Genomic DNA, 20,244 nt, shown 5'->3' with positions numbered 1-20,244 from the left:
CGTACAAACTGTCGATAAGCTGTATATCGATACTTCCTAATGAAAAAAAAGTATACAGATTATAAATATATTTGGAGAAAAATAAAATGTTATGTAGTACTATTATGTAGCAATGGTTACAAATTGGCTTATAACATGATATTTGTATTTTACTTGTACAAAATAAATATGAGGTTATACATGACTGCTTGACAGAATCATAGACCTCTTATATATTTCCTCACATGTGTAGTTGTTTCTTTTCTCAAGCATACATTGAACTTGCATACACAGAAAAAATAAAAGCCAAGCTGTTTTTGACTGAAAGAGTTTAATGGTATCTTTAAAAGTGTACCATATCTGTAGCGACTAAAAGTATTATATGAAAGCAAAGCTGCAATAGGCAGTTGGGTCAATCAATATTTACTTACTGGTGTAGTGGGCCATCAACTGCTCTGTGTTGTTGTTTGTATTGAAGATACGCTATTTTCAGTGTCCAAACACTGAGACAGCCTTCTCTAAAGCCTGGGTGGCTAATAATGCACCTTGGTTTCTCGTCGGTGTCTTCTATCTGGCAGAGTCCTGCACGGGTCTGATTTTCAAGACCCGCTCCCGCCCCGCACCCGTGACGTGCAGTAGGCCTACCGAACCCGCCCCGCTACCCGCACATATTGCCAATTAGTCCCGCAACCCGACCCGACCCGCCGGCACATGATCCGCAACCCGACCCGAACCCGCATATATATAAGCAGTGACAACGTGCAATTATTAACACACGCAGTTGCATATTTGGCTCAAAAAGCCTGGGATGTTGTTTATTTTCTCCATCTAGGATGACACCAAAAGCCTCCCAGACGTTGGATTTTGCTCTTGAGGAAGAGTTATTGAAAATGCTGTATTCTCCGCTATAGAGAGCTTCACCTCAGCCATTCAGAATGTGGTGCGCTCAGCAGCAGATAGATGCACTGCAGAGGTTATGATTATGCTCGGTACCGCTGAGGAGAGGTCTGAGGATTTAAACATTAAACTAAATTATTATTGTTTAAATATATTTATTATGCAACACCCGCAACCGGACCCGCATCATCTTTGTTTTACCCAGAAGTGAACCCGGAAAAAAGCGTTTGAAAAAATACCACCCGCAAATCACCTTTTTTGCGGGTCACCCGTCGGGTACCCGCGGATACCCGACCCGATGCAGGACTCTGCTATCTAGTGAGTAGGTTGCAAACTGTCTATTTGTTCCATCACCTGCCAGATCTCTCTGCAGCATACACATTCATCTGCAGTGGGCATGCTTTCACAGCATTGACATGTACACCTGAATATTGTACATAACATTAAAAAACAAAACAATATCTGCCGGACGTGTGAGGAACAGATGACAAATTAAGATCGACATTTAGTGCAGGTCAAACTAAATAAAACAGAATTTACCATTCAGTATTGCCGACTCGAGTCTCGCCGGCTGCGGAATCCGCTTCTCTTTCACAAGTTTCTGCCTCGTTGTTCGATTGCTGGGCAGGAGGCTCGTACTTATAAGGCAAAATGCCTTGAAGTGAAAGGCTAGCTGGTTCACTCTCTACTTCTGTAACTGAATCCAGATAACCCACTGAATCTGAGCTTGAATGATCGCTGTCGCTGTCGCTGTCTGAAGTTATCGCGTTGCTTGCCATTTGGACTGATTTGATCAAATGGCAATGTTTGCCACGTGTGACGTCACCGCTCGTTCGGGAGTGATCGGGGGCGTACTCGGAGAACTTCGGAACCAACATCGGTTTTTAACGTATATGTCATTTAATTATGACGAAACTTTAAACATTTTTATTTATTTTTATTCTGGTGATATCTAAACTACATGTTAAAAAACACCTGTGTTAGATGCATTACATGGCCTTTAATGCCCTGGCTGATTGAAGGAGGTTGTCACTCAATTTCTCATGATACATGGCCCCATTCATTCTTTCCTTGACACGGATCAGTCGCCCTGGTGCCTTTGCAGAAAAACAGTCCCAAAGCATGATGTTTCCAACCCCATGTTTCACAGTAGGTATGGTGTTCTTTGGATGCAACTCAGCATTCTTTCTCCTCCAAACACGTCTAGTTGAGTTTTTACCAAAAAGTTCTATTTTGGTTTCATCTGACCATATGACAATGACATTCTCCCAATCCTCTTCTGGATCATCTAAATGCTCTCTAGCAAACTTCAGACGGGCCTGGACATGTACTGGCTTAAGCAGGGGGACACGTCTGGCACTGCAGGATTTGAGTCCCTGGCGGCGTAGTGTGTTACTGATGGTAGCCTTTGTTACTTTGGTCCCAGCTCTCTGCAGGTCATTGACTAGGTCCCCCCGTGTGGTTCTGGGATTTTTGCTCACCGTTCTTGTGATCATTTTGACCCCACGGGGTGAGATCTTGCGTGGAGCCCCAGATCGAGGGAGATTATCAGTGGTCTTGTATGTCTTCCATTTTCTAATAATTGCTCCCACAGTTGATTTCTTCACACCAAGCTGCTTACCTATTGCAGATTCAGTCTTCTCAGCCTGGTGCAGGTCTACAATTTTGTTTCTGGTGTCCTTTGACAGCTCTTTGGTCTTGGCCATAGTGGAGTTTGGAGTGTGACTGTTTGAGGTTGTGGAAAGGTGTCTTTTATACTGATAATGAGTTCAAACAGGTGCCATTAATACAGTTAACGAGTGGAGGACAGAGGAGGCTCTTAAAGAAGAAGTTACAGGTCTGTAAGAGCCAGAAATCTTGTTTGTTTGTAGGTGACCAAATACTTATTTTACCGAGGAATTTACCAATTAATTCAAAAAAAAAATCCTACAATGTGATTTCCTGGCTTTTTTTTTCTCATTTGTCTCTCATAGTTGAGGTATATCTAGGATGAAAATTACAGACCTCTCTGATCTTTTTAAGTGGGAGAACTTGCACAATTGGTGGCTGACTAAATACTTTTTTGCCCCACTGTATTTAAAGGTAGTCTCACAACAGACAGATGCTCTCATAGCGCAGACTTGTTTCTGAACCATGGTGGAGGTGTTTGTGTTTACCTGCCCTCCACAGTGCTGTCCTCTGCTCGTTGTTGGAGTTGAAGTCCTTGGCGAAGGTGTGCGACTCCAGCAGACAGTCGAGCAGCTTGAAGAGGTGAGCGGAGGTCATGTGACGGTACATGCCCTGCTCTGAGCCCACCTCCCCCCCCTCAGCCTCAGACTCCTCCAGAGCATCACGCTAACAGGAGGACAGTTTGAGACAACTTGAATTACTGACATGAGTTTTCATGCAGTAAAATGTAACTCATTCCTCAAATGGAAATAAAACAAATGTAACACATAAATAGGGGTTTTATCTTACCTGTGCAGCAGCCATGTTCTCTGCGTCCTCCTTTTTGCTGGTTGCCGGAAAAAATACGATATTGTCTATGGTCTGGATGAGTTCAAGCTGCACCACGCATTTAATGAGCAGCCCTGCAAACAGCTTCTGGTCCGAAACTCCTGCAGAATAAAGAAAAACAAGTGGTGTGAAGATTGACGTTTTTAAGGGTAAAAGTGACATTGAAGAGGGACGGAACGCAACAATGGTGGTCAGATTTTACACTGGCAGAATACAATTCCATTTGAATTTTAAATAAATAAGATTATTAAAAAAAAGAAAATATTTATTATGCAAATACACATTTATTATTTGAGGTATTTTTGTGTGAGTAAATTCACATTTACTACCTTTTTTTTACTTCAGGGTGTATTTAATAGTCAGTTATTCAGTTCAAAGGCAAATGTATATATCTATTAATTTAACATTTATTGAAATGGCACTCCAAAGCAACAAATGATATACATTTTATATATATATTTTTTGTTTATCTCCATTTTTTGCAAATATACAGTGGGGCAAAAAAGTATTTAGTCAGCCACCAATTGTGCAAGTTCTCCCACTTAAAAAGATGAGAGGCCTGTAATTTTCATCCTAGGTATACCTCAACTATGAGAGACAAAATGAGAAAGAAAAAAAAATCCAGAAAATCACGTCGTCTGATTTTTAAAGAATTTATTTGCAAATTATGGTGGAAAATAAGTATTTGGTCACCTACAAACAAACAAGATTTCTGGCTCTCACAGACCTGTGACTTCTTCTTTAAGAGCCTCCTCTGTCCTCCACTTGTTAACTGTATTAATGGCACCTGTTTGAACTCGTTATCAGTATAAAAGACACCTGTCCACAACCTCAAACAGTCACACTCCAAACTCCACTATGGCCAAGACCAAAGAGCTGTCAAAGGACACCAGAAACAAAATTGTAAACCTGCACCAGGCTGAGAAGACTGAATCTGCAATAGGTAAGCAGCTTGGTGTGAAGAAATCAACTGTGGGAGCAATTATTCGAAAATGCAAGACATACAAGACCACTGATAATCTCCCTCGATCTGGGGCTCCACGCAAGATCTCACCCCGTGGGGTCAAAATGATCACAAGAACGGTGAGCAAAAATCCCAGAACCACACGGGGGGACCTAGTCAATGACCTGCAGAGAGCTGGGACCAAAGTAACAAAGGCTACCATCAGTAACACACTACGCCGCCAGGGACTCAAATCCTGCAGTGCCAGACGTATCCCCCTGCTTAAGCCAGTACATGTCCAGGCTAGGGCTGGGCGATATATCGAGTTTACACGTTACATCGTGGATTGCACTACATGCGATGTCGTGAATGACCACATCGTGAACATCGAGTATTATGTTGTCAAATCAGTTTCCCGCCGCGGCCAAAATGAGTTTTCCTTTCTCCCTCATAGACACAGTCACACACGCAGGCCCCGCCCAACTTGCACACAAACATTACACACACACGCACAGTGACAGAGAGGCATTTGTTTTGAGGAGAGCGAAAGAAAGGTTAGCTAGTTTAAACCTTAGCACAACATGTTTTGTTTTTTTTGTATGTCTTGTGAACGCAACGCTGGCATAATATGATGTGGCCTGCTGACATGGCCCGTGTTTAATTCCGCCCAGATGCGGTGACTGCAGGCCACATCCATGAATGCGGCAGGCAGGTGTCCAAAATAAAGTTGCACCGGTATGAGGCGCAGTGAGAACCAAGCACCTGTCAGACTAGCGATTGGGCTCATTTACATTTCAGGAGAATAATGAAGATGGTTGTTCCACTCCGTTTCTCACGAGACCAGCGCGCTGCTGTTTGCATTAGTGTGGACTGGACCGACTGAACTGACTTAATAATTGTGGAAGGATGGACCCCCATCCTGCGAAAAAAAGGAGGAAAGGTGGTGCAGAGAGGGAAAGGGAGAAAAAAGCACGCGAGGAGGAGGCAGCGAAATGTGCTAAAATCACAGATGTACTCAGAACCCCCCGTATGGTACAGAATGACGAAGCAGAAAGTAAGTTAGCCAACATTATGAGCCACATTTCTTTCTATATTGTAGCCTGATGTGCACATCGACTGACTGTCAATAAAACAGTTTCTCAGTCCAATGTTAAGTTAGTGGCAGACCCTGTGTGACTGAGACTGTGAGGCTACAAAAAACCCAAACCTCCTTAATGTTACTGAAGGCAAATATATGTAGGCTAATAAAACCGTTAGACTGCAGCTAGATGTGGGGCTACACAAGTATATATATTTTGTGTGTTGGTTAAAATCGTTTTAATAGAAACCACGAATGAAGACAGTATAAATAATAATGGTTTAATGCAGACATATGTTGCAGGAACTACTAGAATCATCATACTGGCGTGACTGTAAACATCAAGGGGTTAAATTAAAAAAATGTATGTGTTTTAGAGGAAATTTCAGAATATCGCGATATATATAGTGTATCGCGATATAGTCAGTAAATATCGCGATATAATTTAGAGACCATATCGCCCAGCCCTAGTCCAGGCCCGTCTGAAGTTTGCTAGAGAGCATTTAGATGATCCAGAAGAGGATTGGGAGAATGTTATTGTCATATGGTCAGATGAAACCAAAATAGAACTTTTTGGTAAAAACTCAACTAGACGTGTTTGGGGGAGAAAGAATGCTGAGTTGCATCCAAAGAACACCATACCTACTGTGAAACATGGGGGTGGAAACATCATGCTTTGGGACTGTTTTTCTGCAAAGGGACCAGGACGACTGATCCGTGTAAAGGAAAGAATGAATGGGGCCATGTATCGTGAGATTTTGAGTGACAACCTCCTTCCATCAGCAAGGGCATTGAAGATGAAACGTGGCTGGGTCTTTCAGCATGACAATGATCCCAAACACACCGCCCGGGCAACGAAGGAGTGGCTTCGTAAGAAGCATTTCAAGGTCTTGGAGTGGCCTAGCCAGTCTCCAGATCTCAACCCCATAGAAAATCTTTGGAGGGAGTTGAAAGTCTGTGTTGCCCAGCGACAGCCCCAAAACATCACTGATCTAGAGGAGATCTGCATGGAGGAATGGGCCAAAATACCAGCAACAGTGTGTGAAAACCTTGTGAAGACTTACAGAAAACAATTGACCTCTGTCATTGCCAACAAAGGGTATATAACAAAGTATTGAGATGAACTTTTGTTATTGAACAAATACTTATTTTCCACCATAATTTGCAAATAAATTATTTAAAAATCAGACAGTGATTTTCTGGATTTTCTTTTTCTCATTTTGTCTCTCATAGTTGAGGTATACCTAGGATGAAAATTACAGGCCTCTCTCATCTTTTTAAGTGGGAGAACTTGCACAATTGGTGGCTGACTAAATACTTTTTTGCCCCACTGTAGATTCAGGTGGAGGTTGAGTGTGTTGTGTGTATGAGTGTGTGTGTACTCACTAGCACTGGACTTGCCCTTCCAGGTGTCGTCGCTGGACATCTGGCTGTGTCCCCTCTCAGACAGAGCTCTGTCGTAGCTGCTCTGGGACACGCTGTCAAAATCAGCGTCCTGGAGACAAATACAAACGATCCATATTCACAGGTTAGGGTCATACTTCTGATTCACTGCGGAATATAATAATCGTATTTCAGACCAAGTATGAAGCATCTGCTGTAGAACATCCTGTATTTATTGTTAAGAGATGTAAGTATTTGTTTATTTCCTTACTAAATGCTTGCCATCTGCAGTTTCCTCATCCTGCCCAGCCGGTCGCCATGTCAACAAACTGGAAGCAAACAGAATGGCAGATCAAGAATCCTCTGTCACAGAGGCACACTAACCTTCAACTACTTTAATGAACTAGTTACATTGAGTAATATCAGATTTTTTTTTGTAATGAAATTGTCTGGAAGAAAAGTGACTGAGGACTCACGCATGCGGGCTGGTGTTCTGGAAGATCTCCAGCATACAGGCGCATGTGATCTGCCACACCTCGGGGCTGAACTTCTCCCCGTTCAGAATCACCAGGTTCTCCAGACAGTTGGTCCCCGACCGGGCCAGCTGCTCGTTGTCTGCAGAGGAAGGAGAGGAGGAGCTTAAAGCCCCCTCACACAAACACTGGGAACTTCACTGAGTATTTCCCCCACAAAATAAATAGATAATGTTTTATTTTTGAAACAAATTGTAGCAACTCAATAATATTAATGATACAAGTGAAACATATTTTCAGACCCTCTCTCTATCCCAATAATGTTAGTATAGCATCTTACTACAACTAGCTGTTTTGTTTCAAAATGTGTTCAAAGGCTGATACCTATATTCATGTTAAGATAGAGAAATAATTACAATATATATTAGGTAAAACACTTTTTTAAAATAAATTATTAATAATAATAATAAATTGAATAAAAAAGAGGAAATATTAAAAGAAAAATTGAATTAAATAAAAATAGCATTGGTTATACAAATCTAAGTAATAAAAAAAGTTAAAAGAATATTAATAAATAGATCTAAAAATAAAAAAAATAAAAAAAATTCTGTTTTGATTGTATACACACACAAAAAAGTAAATGGATAAAATGGAAGTTTAACAACATAACATTTCTACAGCCCTAGTTTGTAAAAATCTGGCAAAGCATAGTAGGTGTTATGTTTCGCTCTTTGTGTGGACAGGTGAGTGTTCTGTGGACATGCTTTGAACACTCACCTTGCCTGACACACCACTGCAGCTGTGTGAAAATGTCAGCCAGCAGGATTTCACTGAGAGGCTCATAAAACTGGGTGAACACGTCACAGATGGCATACAGAGCGTGGTTACAGGTCGTCGTCATCCACTCGGTTTTCTGCAGGCAAACAGGAGACAAACAAAAGCAGATCTTTAAAAAAAAATCCCTTCTTTACATTGTCTTTTGCCTTGTAAAACCACAGAGGATATCCTTAAGTAGTAGTCAAAACACAAACAACCATGGGACTTGCTGCGAGTGACCTCTGACCTCTGTCTGCTGCTCAGGGAGCTTCATGTTGTCAAAGATGCGGAAGACGATTCTGAAGAGGTCGTGCCACCAGTGCTTCTCGAAGGTGAGGCCGTAGCTCTTCATGATCTCGAACATGACCGTGAGACCTCTGTCAGAGAAAAAGACAAACGGCTCACTCATCAGTCAAGCTGCTTCACAGACTCGGGACCTCCTGGATCAATCAATATTTAATCAATGCTGCTCACCCAAACACTTTACAAACTGTCTTGCACTTTAAAACTACCACTCATTTGATCTTATAAGTGTAAAAAAAGCTGAATAATTGTCGATAAACCTGATCATATTCAAACAACCAAGCCTTTATTTGATTTTTTTTATCATATGGCCTAAGAATGACAGACCCAGTAAACTCTACAATGGATGTTTATAGCAATAAAATAACACTTTCTGACTGAATCCAAGGGTTGTAATATGTTTGAAAAGGAAGGTTGAGGAGGAAAAGACTTGTGTAACAGTTCAGGGCTTTTGGATAGGTTAATGCCTTATGTCACATAGGTAAGCTCAGGCTTCAGAATTCACCTTTTTCCCCCCAGGCAGAGGATTTTACATTTGTTTTTATTTTATCTTCAATGATTTCGAATTATTAAACCACTTTCAATGCTTTTTGGTCAAATTGTTGTATTGGATAGAATAAGTATTAGTATAGTAAGATAACTGACTAACTTACTAGTGACAACTTCACTGTATTAGTCCTCGCTGCTTATTTGAACATTGTTAATAAGGTCATCATACACGGAGGAAATTTGGAGGACAAATCCCTGTAAACCAGTTCCCACGTTGAAATGAATGAGCCGTTTATATTGACCTGGTCCGGACATCCAGCTGGCAGCGGTTGATGATACAGGACAGCTCAAACAGGATGGGGAACCAGCCACGCACCCACACCCGATCGCCGGGGGCAACATTCATGTCATCGCTGGTGTATTCCCTCAGCGCCTGCAGGGACACATCAGGTGGAATGTTACATCAAAACTGTTTAAGAAACCACAGGTCTATTCACTAATTAATTAGGTGCCGTTATCTTGTCAAACAATTGGCGTTATTAATCTCATTGTTCCCACCTGTGGCCTTTCTGACACGTATTTGGCGCAGTGTCGGATGAGTCTGATAGCCTCCATGCTGGTGTCAGGGAACGCTGCGTTACACACAAACTCTGACAGGCACTTCACTGCATCCTGGAACGAATCAATAGCTGCTGCAAAGTGCTGCTGGAAGGTGTTCACTGAGGCAGGAGAGGAAGAGAAAAATACAAGAATTAGTCGGTTGGTTAAGGAGATCTTTTTGGAAGCAAGGCAAGTGAGAAAAAACATTCTGGTGATCTAAATAGGTTTTCTCTTTTATGTTTATCATTTAAGTTAAATAACAGGAGAAAGACAGTTATTTAACTTTCAGCAGGGAATGGGGTCGTTTTTTGGCAAGATATGTTTGTTATTATATGTATATGGCCACATAAGGCTGAAGTGCACCACTGCATTAAGTGTGATTTTTTCACCAGCTTTTCCATAGGTTAGTCTTAGACAGGTCTTTTCTGTGTTAGGGTGCATTCACACCTAATAGTCCGCTTTTCTGGTGCACACCAGACCACAGTTTGTTACATTGTTTCATTTTTCAGAAGGTTCGGTTTGCGTTCACACAGCAAAACTCAAACGGACTATAAACGTTAAACACAAGTCATGTGCAGGGAAATGCTGTTCAACCATTGGTCAGACATTAAGGGGGTAAAAACGAAAATCCCGGCTATTTCTACCGGAGCCTCCGCCATGGAGCATCGGCACTTTCGGCAGGTTATTCTCATGATGCTGTTAATCTGGAGATCGACAGACACTAGCGGCCCGTGCATATGATTATATAATCAGACAACGTCCGTTAAAAAACATTATAACACATAACGAGAGAAGTTCTGCAGTAAGGAGGGGCGTTTCACCGACGACAGGTGTTCTTACTTTTATGTAGCTGACGGAGAATTTTTACTTTACACAACACTGTTCAACACTTCATTCTGATTCACTCTTTAACTAAACAACCGCGGATGTCTTGAAAGACTCTTTTGCTAAAGATTTTGAAGACATCCGCGTTCTTGTGACACGTAAATACTACACTTCCTATGTTTTGGTGCGGACTGCGTTCACACCAGCAATGAACCGCTCCAGAGTTCGCAAGCAAGCGTTCCGAGACCACCTATTTTAGCGGACCAGAGTCCGGTTGTTTAGTTCACTTCAGAGGTCTCGGATTGTGTTCACACCGACCCAAATGAACCACACCAAGCGGCTAAACGCACCTAGGTTTGATTCAACCGGACTAAACAAGGCAGGTGTGAACGCACCCTAATGTACTTCAAAAGATCCAAAGCAAAACCTTTTATCAACCTGTTTCTTAAGTCGTAAACACATAAGAGAAAACCGTTTCTATCAGACTAAGAGATTGGACCAGGAAAAAAAAATCACTGTACGTTAAAGGTAGGGTAGGTAAGAATGGAGAAAACAGCTCGAGTGCGTTAGAATTTGAAAGTACACAGCCCTTCCTTCAGACTTCCTTACAGAGCCCATCCTCCAACACACACGAACGCGCACATGACCAATGAGGGCACGAGATAAGTTTGTGCACAAGATGGAAGGCTGACAGGCAGGTAGGCCATCCAGTTATTTTTAGCCGGGCCGGCTGACATGATTGGTCGTACTTTTTACAGCGCTACGGCTTCCAGAGATACATTTTTTTATGTATTTATTGTCAAAGCATTTCATATATTCATTGCTATCGGGATGTTAAGAGCATTCCATGGAATATAACAAAAAGTGTTTTACCTACCCCACCTTTAAATACTTCCTGTCATTAATTGTATTATATGTTTTTAAAGCTTCAGCAGTACAAAATCTTTCTCATCTGTAGGGATGGGTATCATTAAGGTTTTAACGGTACTACTACTTTAATCGATACAGCTTATGATCAATAAGCGGTATCGATTAAAGTAGTAGTACCGGTCCAAGTATTTACTGCAAAAATACAGTGGTACAGAGCAACACAGGTGGGGCATACAGGTATGCTGCAAAACGCCTAACGGTTCTTCTGGAGGAAGATTGAGGTTCTGGTGGAACATTACGGGACATAATGTGTTGTTTAAACAAATTGCTCGTGTTACCGCCCTTACATGCTAAATTCTTATTGCACTTTTGGCAACGAGCATTGTCCCCCTCGGAGCGCGTTCTCTCCGCCATCTCTGCCATGTGTGTGTGTCTGTGTGTGATGCATGTAGCAGCCGCGTGTGTGTAAACCGCCCTGCCCCGCCCCCTTGCACACAGACGGGAGAGAGAGAGAGATCTCTCGTTTGGATTGGAAAGATCAAAAATACATCATAGACGTATTTTGTAGTCTTATTTGGCGAAGTTGGCGAAACTAAAACTGCAATATAATGTTTATGTAGTAATAACACATATACTACCATATTTTTTAAATGTCTCCATTACCAATAAAAAGAGCGATTAACGTCGGAGCTTAACGGTACCAGTGTCTTTAATAATTCCGCCCCAGGGCCGATTAATATCGGGGCTCGGTACCATCCCTACTCATCTGAGCACTGGGACGGTACACACGTTCCGTCACTGGTTTCCTTCATATCCCCTGAGCCAAAATGGCTGCCCTGAGGAGAGAGCTGTAGGTGTACTCACTGACGATGTGCCCAGTGGTCTGGAAGGCCAGCTCTACGATGGTCTCATCGTGGTCGGAGGCTGCCTGGTGGAACACCGAGAAGATGTTCTTCCATCCCGAACGGATGTTAGCCGCCTGCGAGTTGACCATCTGAGCCACACACCTGATCACCATGTCTCTGATGGTGGGGGACCTGAGGGGAGGGGAGGGGCTTAATATAGAGCAATACTGTGTTTTCTCTGAGAACATCAACCAACACTCCACTATAATTATAAAGAATCCATTCCACTTTCAAATGTAATTGAGGAGGCTAAATTGAGAGGATGTACATTTGTGTTCACTAGGAAACAATTGTACTATAAACAGACTTTGTAGAATGATTATTAAGCAGCATAAAGCACAACCAATGTGCACATGCTGTGTTTTAAGATTAGAAGTATGCCAAAGTGACTTTTGTACACAGAAATGTCAGTCTCTCAGGATCCCATCCCACCATACTACCGTTTGTTACCTGTTCTTCTTCATGATGTGCTCAAAAGGCCGGAGGAAGTCTTTCTGGAACCGGAAGTTAGCCAGCTCTCCTTTCTCCAAGAACTTCATGGAGAGCTGCCTCAGGGAGTCCACAGCAAAGATGGCTACATCCTCGTTGGGGTTACAGCCCACCTGGAGGACACAGCAGTCAGGAGGGGAGCTCAGAGATCAGTCAATAAACACTAATTAACAACAATCATGATTCAATGTTTCTTCACAAGACAATTTGGTCATTTTGTGTACTGTATCATCTCAATTAAAAGGACAGCTCAGCCCAAAGTTTAAATAGTCAATTTACAAACAGTTGGACTCTTTCAGCAGAAATAGAACAACATCAGCTTCCATTCTATTTAGAGTTGTGTTTCCGGCCATTTGGAGAATGGAAGTCTAACATTCACGCTGAGTGTATGAAATAATGATATAGTGTAGGATCTAAATTTCCTTTAATGAAACGGATATGTTTGGACCTTTGTACCCTACCGAATTAATAAATTAAACTCTATGTAAATAACAAGCTCAGTAAAGGAACACTTCAGTGCAATCCTATTCTTAGGGGTGACTTGTGCGTACAAACTTAGGACAAAAGTGTCCCATCTAAGTACATCAAAATAAATGACAATATCCTTAAACGACCTGTAGTAGTAAGAAGTCCTCAAGGGGGCAATACAGGACAAAGGTCTTCTTCCTCCTGCTGCTGCCTGGCACCCCCCCCCACTAACACACTGTAGCACATACCTTTGTAAATCCTCTAGCACACTGACCTTGTTGAAGTGGTCTCCTATGACCTGCCAGATTCGGGACCACTGCAGCCTGATGCGGTTCATGTTGTAGTACGAGATCTCCACGATCTTCTGCAAGCTGAACATCCTGGGCTGGTGTGCTGAGGCCAGCTCGTCCATGGACACGGCACAGAGCCAGCGCACAAAGTCCACTGGAAACATTCAAAACAGCAACGCACAATGAAGAACTGCTCCTTCTTTCCTTCTTTGGAACATACACAGACAGAGATACTGTGCGCCACACTCACCGATTGCATTTCCATCTAGTCTGGTGGATCCAGTGAAGATCCTGCAAAGACAGAAGAAGTGTTAGTATTTGTACAGTCCCGAACCCTTCATTCATCATCAAAAACATATATTGATCATGTATTAATGATGTTATTCATGTCTATTTTGTCTTACCTGTCCACAGCTACCACCACACTCTGAGAACTGGTCTCTCCCACTGACTCCTGGATGTGAGCCATCTGTCTCTTGTCCTGACTGCCGACCAGGTTACCTGGAACACCAAAGCATTTAACACAAGATAATGCATACAGGTGTTAATGCAGAGTGTGTGCTGTTGTATCTAATTCAAACCCTATGTAGGTGTGATCCTGAAGAAAGAGACATATTAAGCAGGAGATTATAAGAGATATAAGAGTGTGTCTCACCCAGGCCCAGGGGCATGAACTCCTCTGTGCCGGAGGGTAGACCCTTGATGCCGGCCTCCTTGTCCCGCACCACCCCTGAGATGTAGCGCGTCTTCACCCCGGTGCCGATCAACTGGGCGAGCTCCAGCTGACTGATGCACCTCAAGATCTACAACACACAGAACAAACATTAGTTCTACTGGATTTTTCATCCATTTTGTTAGAGCTAAAAATGATTCTGACTAAGTTTACATGACAAATATCTTAAGCAGTGCTCCTAAATGAGCTCTTTTATTATATTAAGCTCTAAAGGTTGAGGCATTTCCTTTGAGGGATGAGAATATAATTCAACAGGGCCACTAATTATCAAACATCTAAGAATCTGCCATAAGAAATTGGCATTTATATATCTCCTATCATAACAAATCAAGTATTGAATGAATAAAGCCCACCAGGTAAGGCTTGTTTATAGCGGTGAAGATTGCAGGAAATGGCTTTTTGCTAATGAAGCGGTTGTTGATCCCCTACACCTGTCGGCTAGTTGTGAGGAGTGAGTAATTGCAAAAAGGTCGTTTTTCAAAATCATGCAGCCCTATCTAAGCAAATGGAATACACTGGCAAGTGTGTGTGCAAATGATATAACTCTTTACACAAGATATTTCTTAGAATACGTTTCTCTTGGAAACTAAAGTGGAGGCTCACCTCGTGCCAGGAGTTGCCCAGGTAGTTCCCGTCGGTGTGGGCCACAGTGATCAGGGTCTTGATGGTGTCGATGTTCTTCTGCTTCATCTCTGTGATGCTGGAGCTGGCTGTCAGCAGGGTGAATCTGGCCAGAGCCTGGACATACGCATCCCGCTCCAGCTGCACACAGGATCATGTGAGAGGTTAGAATAAACTCAGAGTAATGCTTATTGTATTCCCTCATACACCTTGGCAACACATTTTTAGTACAATTAAAAAAGAAAATGGATTCCTGCTCCAGATACTCTACGACATGAATACTTTGCAAGTTTAACATTGAACAATCATGTCCCTATGCACGATGATGGACCACTATTCACAATTGGTTGAGCCATTCAACATTTATTATACATTTTCACAGTTTTGTTTGGGGTTCCAGATGAATATTGTCCTCAGATAAATAAATAAATAATTATGTTGGCTAAAATGATTTGTATTTACAGCTGAATAAAAAATAAATCTTAAATCATAAAAGAAAATTCCTCCTAACCATCACAAAGGAACACGACACGACATGAAATGGAAAAAATGGGCTCTAGTTGAGAGAGGGACCTTAAAAACAAGAAATATGCTCTTCACTTTTCAGTTTCTGTATTCAATTGGTACTGTGAACCATTTTGTTTTTCATGTACTAAAGAGATCCTATTCATTTGGTCTTTTTGAAACCAATCGGTGTGTTTGTGAGGCTATATTCTTATTTCATTCATATTTGTTAGGCATATTATGTTGAAACATTTAGGTGAAACATTTGAAAATACATAGTAATAACGTAGGGCTTGATGCGTTTTCAGATGTCAGACCTGCATGCTGAAGATGCAGGCGATCCTGATGGCACAGCGGATTCCCTCCAGGCACAGAGAGGCCACCTCGGGGTCATCACAGTCCTGCAGCCCCACGCTGAACGCCGCCAGCAGGGGGGTCCACGCCAGCTGCAACACACACTCAGTATCAGCAGGTGCTTCACAACGCCAACACTTCCCCTCTGTGGTTACTATCTGCACTGCTCTGTCCAAACATGTGGTTTACTACAGTCAGGAATCTACAGTGAAGTAGGGCTGCTTGCAATACTTATTTAACATGGTTACTTATTGACTTTGGAAACATCGTGCATTTGTTAAACAAGTCTCTTTTACAGTGGGTCTTTTCTTGAACTTTAAATACAAATGTAGGAATTTTTTTTGCAAATATAAAAAATAATTAGATCAAAATAAATATAATGGATTAAGTTCAGAAAAAGCTTATCTTTCTTTCTTTCTTACAGTGCAGACACTTTTCTGCTTGCTCTTGCCTCTGCTTACTTTTTATGCTGATTTTCCTATTCTTATTCTCTGAAAACTTCGAGCAGCGGGTCCTGGACATTAACTTATCACTGGGACAGTTAATCTTCGTAAATAGACGGAGGTTTTCAGCCATATCTCAACATTTTTACGACAACCTCAGTCTTACAGTAGCGTGGCCTAGCGACAGCTAAAGCCTGGTAGGCTACTGCATGCTATTTAGCTTAAGCTAGTTGGTAGCAAAATGCCTCCGCTCTCTACAGATGACTTCCACAAACTTCTACAGAAGATGGCTGTGTTGGAAATGAAAATGCAACGGTTGGAAGTTAACGTGGAAGTGAATGGACTATGTCGTGGGAATGACACCACTTTACCAGTGTTGCAAAATAATGGAAAAGGGTATGCTAACTCACAGCTAGTTAGCAGCTACAAGAATTCCAAGAAACAGGAGGGCAGTGTACCGGGTAATAAATCTACAAGTGGTAGTGGTCCCTGGAACTCTCTGGGTGCAAAGCCTAAGAGTAAATCATTTCCATGGGATTTGGGAGGACGAATAACAGGCAGAGCCCAGCGCTCTGAAATCTGTGATGCGACCGGCTGGCCTGCATTGTTATCACCCAGGAAGAGCGCCTCTTCAACCCCTATTCATACTAGGAACAAGCCATGGACAGCTGCTACAGGGAGAACTACAAACAATCCTCCTAAACCACCAAGTGTGCCAATCCAGAACAGATACGCTCCGCTGACCGAGAACCGGAGATCTCTTTCTGATGACCTGGATAAACTGTCCTCTTCACACAGCAGGGTAAGGACCAATAGCTACTCCAAAAGTAAAAGGCTAGAGGGAAAGCTAACGACTGGGCCTGAAACTCTGATTGTGGGTGACTCTGCTGTAAGAGATGTAAAAGGTCTGTGTAGTAAGAACAACACCAAAGTACTCTGTTTTCCCAAGGATATGGTCTCTGACTTGGCTGAGAAGATCCTGCATATTGGGGCTGAACATCCGACTGTGAAGAATGTGGCACTGCACATTGGAACAAATGATGTTGTGAAACAACAGTCAGAAATGCTGAAAAAAGACTTTACATGTCTGTTGGAAACTGTCAGCTCTCTAAATGCAGAGGTGTTCATCAGTGGCCCTCAACTGCCTGCGTCATCAATCTGTTCCCTCTGCCAAGGGCAAGAGGCAAGAGGAACAGGAGAAAGACACAACACATCGTGCAGAAAACCTTGAAGAAGTATCACTGCACCCGCCTGAGGAATGTTCTGATTATGGGAGACCTATGACACAAATGGAGGAGTCTCCACTGCCCGTCACCCCCCCTGTCAACGCCTTTGAGGATATTCTTCATTCATCCCCCAGCTCTCTCTACTCTCCGCTCACCCTTTCACCCTCGCCCTCCCCCCTGGAGTTCAATGACCACATGAAGGCAATACGCAGGGTGGGCAAAATGTCCTTTACCCCCGCCCCTCAACGACGCCCACCAAAATTACCGAAGCAGAGACGCGCACCATCTCCCCGGGCTTCATCACCATGCCTACCACAATCATCCAAACCAAAACAATACAAGGAAGATGGAAGCAGATTTCCAAACCCCCCTTCCTACAGTTTAGACCTCACCCTGCCCTCCTATGATGAGAGGAGCAGGGTGGTGGGTCCTCCCTCCCCTTCAAAGCCTGATAGGGATGTGTGTGTACAAAACGCTGCAAACTGATATTTGCTGGGTCCAGGCTCAAGGGCGTATAGCACTCTCAACTTTTTCCAGGACATGCCAGGGCCCTGCCTGCTTGTTGCTTTGCCGATATCTGTGTTGATAGGTAATAGATTAAGAGCAGTGAATCATCTTAGATACATGAAGCGCTCAAACGTTTGTGTGAGTTTATCAAATTTAGCAGTGATTCCATGTCAGCCACAGCTTGTTCCAAAAACCTGACTGATAGTGTGTTTAACAAACTTAAACTAACTTTATTAAATGTCAGTTCTTTGGCAGGAAAAACATTTTTAATCAATGATTTTATCACTGAGCACAATCTTGATTTTATGTTTTTAACAGAAACTTGGATTGAACAAAATAACAGTGCAGCTTTTCTTATTGAATCAACCCCTCCCAACTTTAGTTTTATGAGTCAGGAAAGAATGCATAAGAAAGGAGGTGGGGTTGCTATTCTGTTCAATGATTCCCTTCAATGCAGGAAGATATCTTATGGGAATCTGCTTCTTTTGAATATGCGGACCTTCAGCTGAAATGCTCCTCTCGAGCTCTGTTCCTAAATATCTATAGACCACCCAAATACTGTGCAAGCTTTTTTTATGATTTTACAGAGTTTCTGTCTATAGTGTGTATTGACTTTGACCGTCTAGTAATTGTTGGTGATTTTAACATCCATGTTGACAACCCCCAGGACAGAGGGGCTAAAGAACTGTTTTGTGTTCTTGATAGCTATGGACTGACTCAGCATGTGACGGAGCCCATGCACAATAAGAGGCACACTCTGGACTTAATTATCTCAAAGGGTCTGAATATCTCTAATGTTGTGGTGACTGATGTTGCACTCTCTGATCATTCCTGTGTTTTCTTTGAGAGCTCTATTTCTGTTCACACATTTTTTCAAAAAGAGGTAACCACAAAGCGATATTTAACTGAAAATACTAGGGATGCACCTTTCAGCCGAAAGGGTTCTAGCACCGAAAAAATATCACCGAATGTCAGGGAACAGGGTTACGTTGGTAAGCTAACGTGTTGTTGTGATGACGTAATCAAAACGCGGCGACAAGCACAGCGCGCGACCATGCTCGCGGCTGGCTCACAGCCAACATGTCTGCCGCTTGGAGGTATTTAAAAATATCAGAGAAAGAGGCGCGGATTGCGATTTGTAAAATGTGTTCAGCTGACATTTCTCGAGGGGGTGTAACTGCAAAGACTTTCACCACTTCGGGATTACTCCACCACTTGAAATCAAAACACCCGGACAAATATGCGGAGTAAGATCAAATCACAAGCACTGACAGCGAGAGACTGTTCAGCGCTGCCTCTCATGTGCTTGATGAGAAGAGGAACAGACTTATGGCTGATAAAGCAGAGAAGCTAATGTTCATTAAAAAGAACCTCCCACTTTTCCTTAATAAGTAGACAAGGCTGGCTTATCATAAACTTATCTAGTTCTACATGTCTACTCTATACCCACTTTCCTGAACAATATTCATTGTGAGTTATAATTCACCATCTCAGGTTATCATTAGGGGGAAATGACAGCAGCACAGTGTTCAATATATTGTACTTTCGGTATCTAAATGATACAATGTTGTTTACATTGCTCATGAGGACAGACCACCTTATTTGCAGATTCTTGAAATTGTAATTTAATTTGTAATTGATTGTGGATTTTGTATCCAGTTTTTACTTTATGTATCTTTATACAATGTTTACTACTTTGCTTATGAGGACAGACAGCCTTATTTACAGATTCTTGAAATTCAATTGTAATTTCATTTGTAAATAGTTACATTCATGTGGATTTATCCAGTTTGCACATTTGTATGCATGCACTTATAGGTGCATTTGTTGTTGTTGAAGCCCTGGCTGTTACAGTCTTTATTTACACTATTTTGTTGTAGGCCTACTGGCCTAGATGTTTATGCAGTTTTAAAGCACCTTGGCTTTGTTCTGAATGCACTTTGTTGTAGTTATCCTACAGAGAAAAGAAAATGCACTTGACTTGGAATTAATGTACTGTATGCATTCAAAAGTGCTGAATAAATGTTTTATGGACCCATAATAGTGATTATTATTTAAGTTAAGTTTTGCCATAATCATTTATTTTTCCATAATCAGGCAGCTGAACAACATTGGTAAAAAAAATGTATACATTATATATATATATATATATATATATATATATATATATATATATATATATATATATATATATATATATATATATATATATATATATATATATATATATTTCTATTAATCATTTTCGGCCTTTCGGCATTCGGTTTTCGGCCAACTGTTTCCTATTTTTGGTATCGGTTTCGGCCAAGAATTTCCCATTCGGTGCACCCCTAGAAAATACTAGGGAAATGTTTACTCAGAATTTTTCTTCCGCACTCGCCCCTGCTAACATCTCAGTAAATGAGCTAGTAGATTATTTTTAATTCAAAAATTCAAAATGTTATAGATGCCATTGCTCCAACTAAGGTAAAGGAAGTGACTGGCAAGAAAATATCTCCATGGAGAAAGGCCATGACCGTGAAAACAGAGAAAAGAGAATGTCGAAAAGCTGA

At 41.9% G+C, this 20,244-nt stretch overlaps 1 protein-coding gene across 2 annotated transcripts in view; it reads right to left on the bottom strand.

Moving 5' to 3' along the window:
• Positions 1–20,244, bottom strand: part of arfgef2 (ADP-ribosylation factor guanine nucleotide-exchange factor 2 (brefeldin A-inhibited)) — a 57,958-nt gene that overhangs the window by 10,221 nt on the left and 27,493 nt on the right. For both annotated transcript variants that reach the window (XM_079675983.1, XM_079675984.1), the window contains exons 20-36: positions 15,480–15,608; positions 14,641–14,799; positions 13,960–14,107; positions 13,709–13,805; positions 13,555–13,595; positions 13,289–13,458; positions 12,508–12,659; positions 12,017–12,189; positions 9,416–9,576; positions 9,160–9,290; positions 8,313–8,442; positions 8,027–8,162; positions 7,253–7,391; positions 7,048–7,105; positions 6,780–6,888; positions 3,334–3,473; positions 3,033–3,210 (exon numbers count right to left, since the gene is read on the bottom strand). In XM_079675983.1, coding sequence (XP_079532109.1) covers positions 3,033–3,210; positions 3,334–3,473; positions 6,780–6,888; positions 7,048–7,105; positions 7,253–7,391; positions 8,027–8,162; positions 8,313–8,442; positions 9,160–9,290; positions 9,416–9,576; positions 12,017–12,189; positions 12,508–12,659; positions 13,289–13,458; positions 13,555–13,595; positions 13,709–13,805; positions 13,960–14,107; positions 14,641–14,799; positions 15,480–15,608 — 2,251 coding nt within the window. The remainder of the gene's footprint in view (positions 1–3,032; positions 3,211–3,333; positions 3,474–6,779; positions 6,889–7,047; positions 7,106–7,252; positions 7,392–8,026; positions 8,163–8,312; positions 8,443–9,159; positions 9,291–9,415; positions 9,577–12,016; positions 12,190–12,507; positions 12,660–13,288; positions 13,459–13,554; positions 13,596–13,708; positions 13,806–13,959; positions 14,108–14,640; positions 14,800–15,479; positions 15,609–20,244) is intronic.

This window comes from Notothenia rossii (assembly GCF_949606895.1).
Source record: "Notothenia rossii genome assembly, chromosome: 4".
NCBI classification, from domain to species: Eukaryota; Metazoa; Chordata; class Actinopteri; order Perciformes; family Nototheniidae; genus Notothenia; species Notothenia rossii.
This window is presented reverse-complemented; position numbering and strand designations above follow the sequence as displayed.